Raw genomic sequence first — 3,156 nt, 5'->3', positions numbered from 1 at the left:
TTGTTAAACTAGAATAATATTTATTATCTCCTGAAAAGATCCACCAATATAACAAGTTTTGAAGTTTATGATAAACCCACAATTTACAACAAAGTAGAACTCATCTCTACAAAGCTAAAACTAGATTGATAACAAAAAAAAAAGTAGAAAGCTTACAGAATTGAAAAACATAATTTACCGAGCAATCCAGTATCAAATTTACCATTGCTGTCTGCAAATACAAGCTCGCAGTGATCCTCTTTGTTGTTAGTTCTCATGTTCGAGCTCAATATATCAAGCATTTTGCCTTTGACTTTGACTTCATCATCACCCCTATCATCAAAGAAATATACCCGACTCAATTCAACAAGGGCCGATTAAACTCGATTTAAAAGTGATTATAATCATAACTAAAAGGTTGCAATTATGAACAATAGCAATTACTAAAAGTACCCTAAAAGAAACTTTCTGAATCAAAATCTTGAAAGTTAAATCCAATTTCAGAAATGGAGAAAGAAAAGGTGATGATCAGAAAAGGGAATTACCAAAAGTCAATCAATCATCTCCGGTTGGAAATAAAGTCAGAATTTTTCTACCATTTGCTGATTCAAGATCATCAACATAAGATGATGGAACAGAATTATGAATTGGAGTCCCTACCCTATGAATCGGTTGCTGCGAATGCGAATGCGAATGTGAATGAGATTGTCTATTAAGAAATGGATGCTCAAATTGCCCATTTCGCGGCGACCCAAAATGCCCAATTTGCCCATACCGAGGCTGCAATTGAGGATGATGATGTCCGGCGACGACTGCCGCAGCAGCCATCTGCTGGTGGTGGTGTTGCTGTTGTAGAGCGGCGACAGGGACGTAGGGTAAGTAGTGGTCGGAATTCGGACGACCCTGATGCAGAAAATGAGCTGGCACCGGAGAACTAGCAAATAAATGATCGGTGGCAGGATCTCCACCGGAGCCGTTTCCACTACCGGAAGAAAGACCCTGCATACGTTTGAGGTAAAGTCTGTATTTTTGGAGATGACTAGCGACGTTTTCGCGAGTCAACCCGTCAACACTCATGAGCTGCATTATGGTTTTGGGTACGGCGTTTTTGATCCCTAAGTGAGCTACAGCATCAACAAATCTCTTGTGAAGCTGCGGAGTCCAGACGAGACGTGGGCGTTTGAGGGTGCGAGCTGGTTCATCGCCGGCTCCACCTCCGCCGAGTTCAGGGGAATCAAATTCCCCGGAATTGGGTTGAGAAGAAGGGGTTGAAATCGGTGGTGGTTGTTGGTGGTGTTGAAGTGAAGGTGAGTGGAGGTTATGTGGGCTTCGGATATCAAAGGCGATTGCTAGATCAGGAGTGATTAGGGTTTGAGTCAAGGGCATAAGGTCTTCCGGCGACGGCAGTTGTTCTTCCCACTTTGAAAACCAATTGGACTCATCTTCCCTCATTTCTACTAGGGTATACTTGGCAAATTCTGTCTCAAATCAAAAACCCAATTCAGGGAATTTACATGGAAATCAGTAGTTGTCGCTGATGTTGGATCAGACCCTCTCAATCTAGAAAGATTCGAGTTTTGGAGAGAGAGAAGAAAGGGGATGGGTGTTCGAGGTGGATCTTGTTTTAATTTTCTATATTTCAGCTTTTATTACGGTGGTTACTGTTTCGGATGCGGCTCTGCTGTTTCCTTTCCATCGTCTTTCTTCAGTAATTTCACTTTTAATCTAATCTAAAAAGATAATATAAAACATGTTTTATTTTCAATAAATAATTAGGGGTGCTCGATTTGACTCAGTGAAATTAATTATTTGTGATTTGTAATTATAGCATTTTTTTTTATGCTTAAAATCTTTTGACAAAAAAAAGTTCTGAAATTCGAGAGAATTCTTGGTTTTTACCATAACAAATAAAAGTAAATATGATATATACAAAAACTTAAGATAAAATATTTGATTGAAAACAGTGATTTGACATTCCGAAAAATTTAGCCAGAGATATTTTTGGAAAAAAATTGTGCAAAACAGAATAAACACATTATATTTTTTTTATCAGCATGGAATGACTAATTCTAGAAAAATGATTATTTTCCCAAAACACAAAAAATTCAATTTATTAATTTTTTTAATATAATGGTCAACATTTTTAAGATCTATAATCTTAACTATATGATTTAGGATTTGATAATTTTAGATGACTGTTGACCATCGGGAGTTCGGGACGAATAAATAATAGCATTATCAAGCCTATATGTTCTACAAAATAAATTGTGATAAGGAAAAATAAAGATGAAAGTAAAACCATGCAAAACTTTGTGAAGGGAATGGCAAAAAAGACAATGGAGGGTTTTGTTTTGTAAATTACAACTAAAAACATTAAAAAAATAAATTAAACTTCTTAATTTGAGTTAAGTTTGACACATCAATTAACTTATAAATTAGTTTATTTTTTCAATTTTTTATAATAATATTTATATTTAAAAAAAATAGCTTAAAAGTTAGTATTTTTAGAAACTATTTACAATAGTTTTTTCAACAATTATTTGAAATCTTTTAAAAATTCATCCAAATATACTATGTATTTATAATAAAAAGTCATTCTTTAAGTTTTTTACATGGATATCTATATTAAATTATAAGAGTTATGAAATTAATGACCACTTATAGTCTCTTTTTCTATTAAATCTTATAAAGGGTTTTTTTAATTATCATAGAAAAACTTATTATATATTAAAATCATTATACAAAATTATAATTACGATCCATAGGTTCTTTTCCTAATTTTGATGCATAGAAAATATTTTCCAAATATTCATTGAAGATCGGGTAATCGATTTACCAAACAAATCATTATGTTTAAAATAAAGGAATAATACATATTTTTGGATTTTTGCTTAGTTTTTAAACATTAGTTTATGTAAATTATGTCTTAAGTATAATTTTTAACATTGCTCAATAGCAAAGTGATTAATATCACAAGATGAATTAGGGTGTGTTTGGCGAAACTGGCAGATAACATTTTGTTAAATGCTACGTGATATATTTTTTAGATTTAAAGCGTTTTGTTTTAAACTAAACACTAAATATTTGTAGTGTCAAATCATAATGTTTGTTCAAAACGGAGCGTTTTGTCGAATGCTAGAAACTAGAAGCTTCCAAGGTGATTGTATATAATTCTCA

At 33.1% G+C, this 3,156-nt stretch overlaps 1 protein-coding gene across 2 annotated transcripts; it reads right to left on the bottom strand.

Annotated features, from left to right (window-relative positions):
• LOC145047906 (Homeodomain-like superfamily protein) lies at nt 1-1,615 on the bottom strand. 2 transcript variants are annotated; one of them, XM_078996268.1, is made up of 2 exons: nt 640-1,615; nt 1-312 (listed from the first exon to the last, which is right to left on the bottom strand). In XM_078996268.1, the coding sequence occupies exons 1-2, from the start codon at nt 1,429-1,431 to the stop codon at nt 307-309; spliced, it is 798 nt and encodes a 265-aa protein (XP_078852394.1). In that variant the 5' UTR covers nt 1,432-1,615; the 3' UTR covers nt 1-306. The 2 variants fall into 2 exon arrangements, with proteins under 2 accessions (XP_078852394.1, XP_078852393.1); XM_078996267.1 differs by having other exon boundaries at nt 525-1,614.
• Nucleotides 1,616-3,156: the final 1,541 nt, after the last annotated feature.

Source organism: Lactuca saligna, chromosome 5, assembly GCF_052625555.1.
Source record: "Lactuca saligna cultivar CGN05327 chromosome 5, ASM5262555v1, whole genome shotgun sequence".
Lineage (NCBI taxonomy): Eukaryota > Viridiplantae > Streptophyta > Magnoliopsida > Asterales > Asteraceae > Lactuca > Lactuca saligna.
The sequence above is the reverse complement of the archived record's forward strand: the minus strand, read 5'-3'. Positions and strand labels throughout refer to the sequence as shown.

What these genes read in the sequence shown, in the direction of transcription:
- LOC145047906 (XM_078996267.1), bottom strand. Translation starts at nt 1,431, where the DNA reads ATGAGGGAAGATGAGTCCAATTGGTTTTCAAAGTGGGAAGAACAACTG.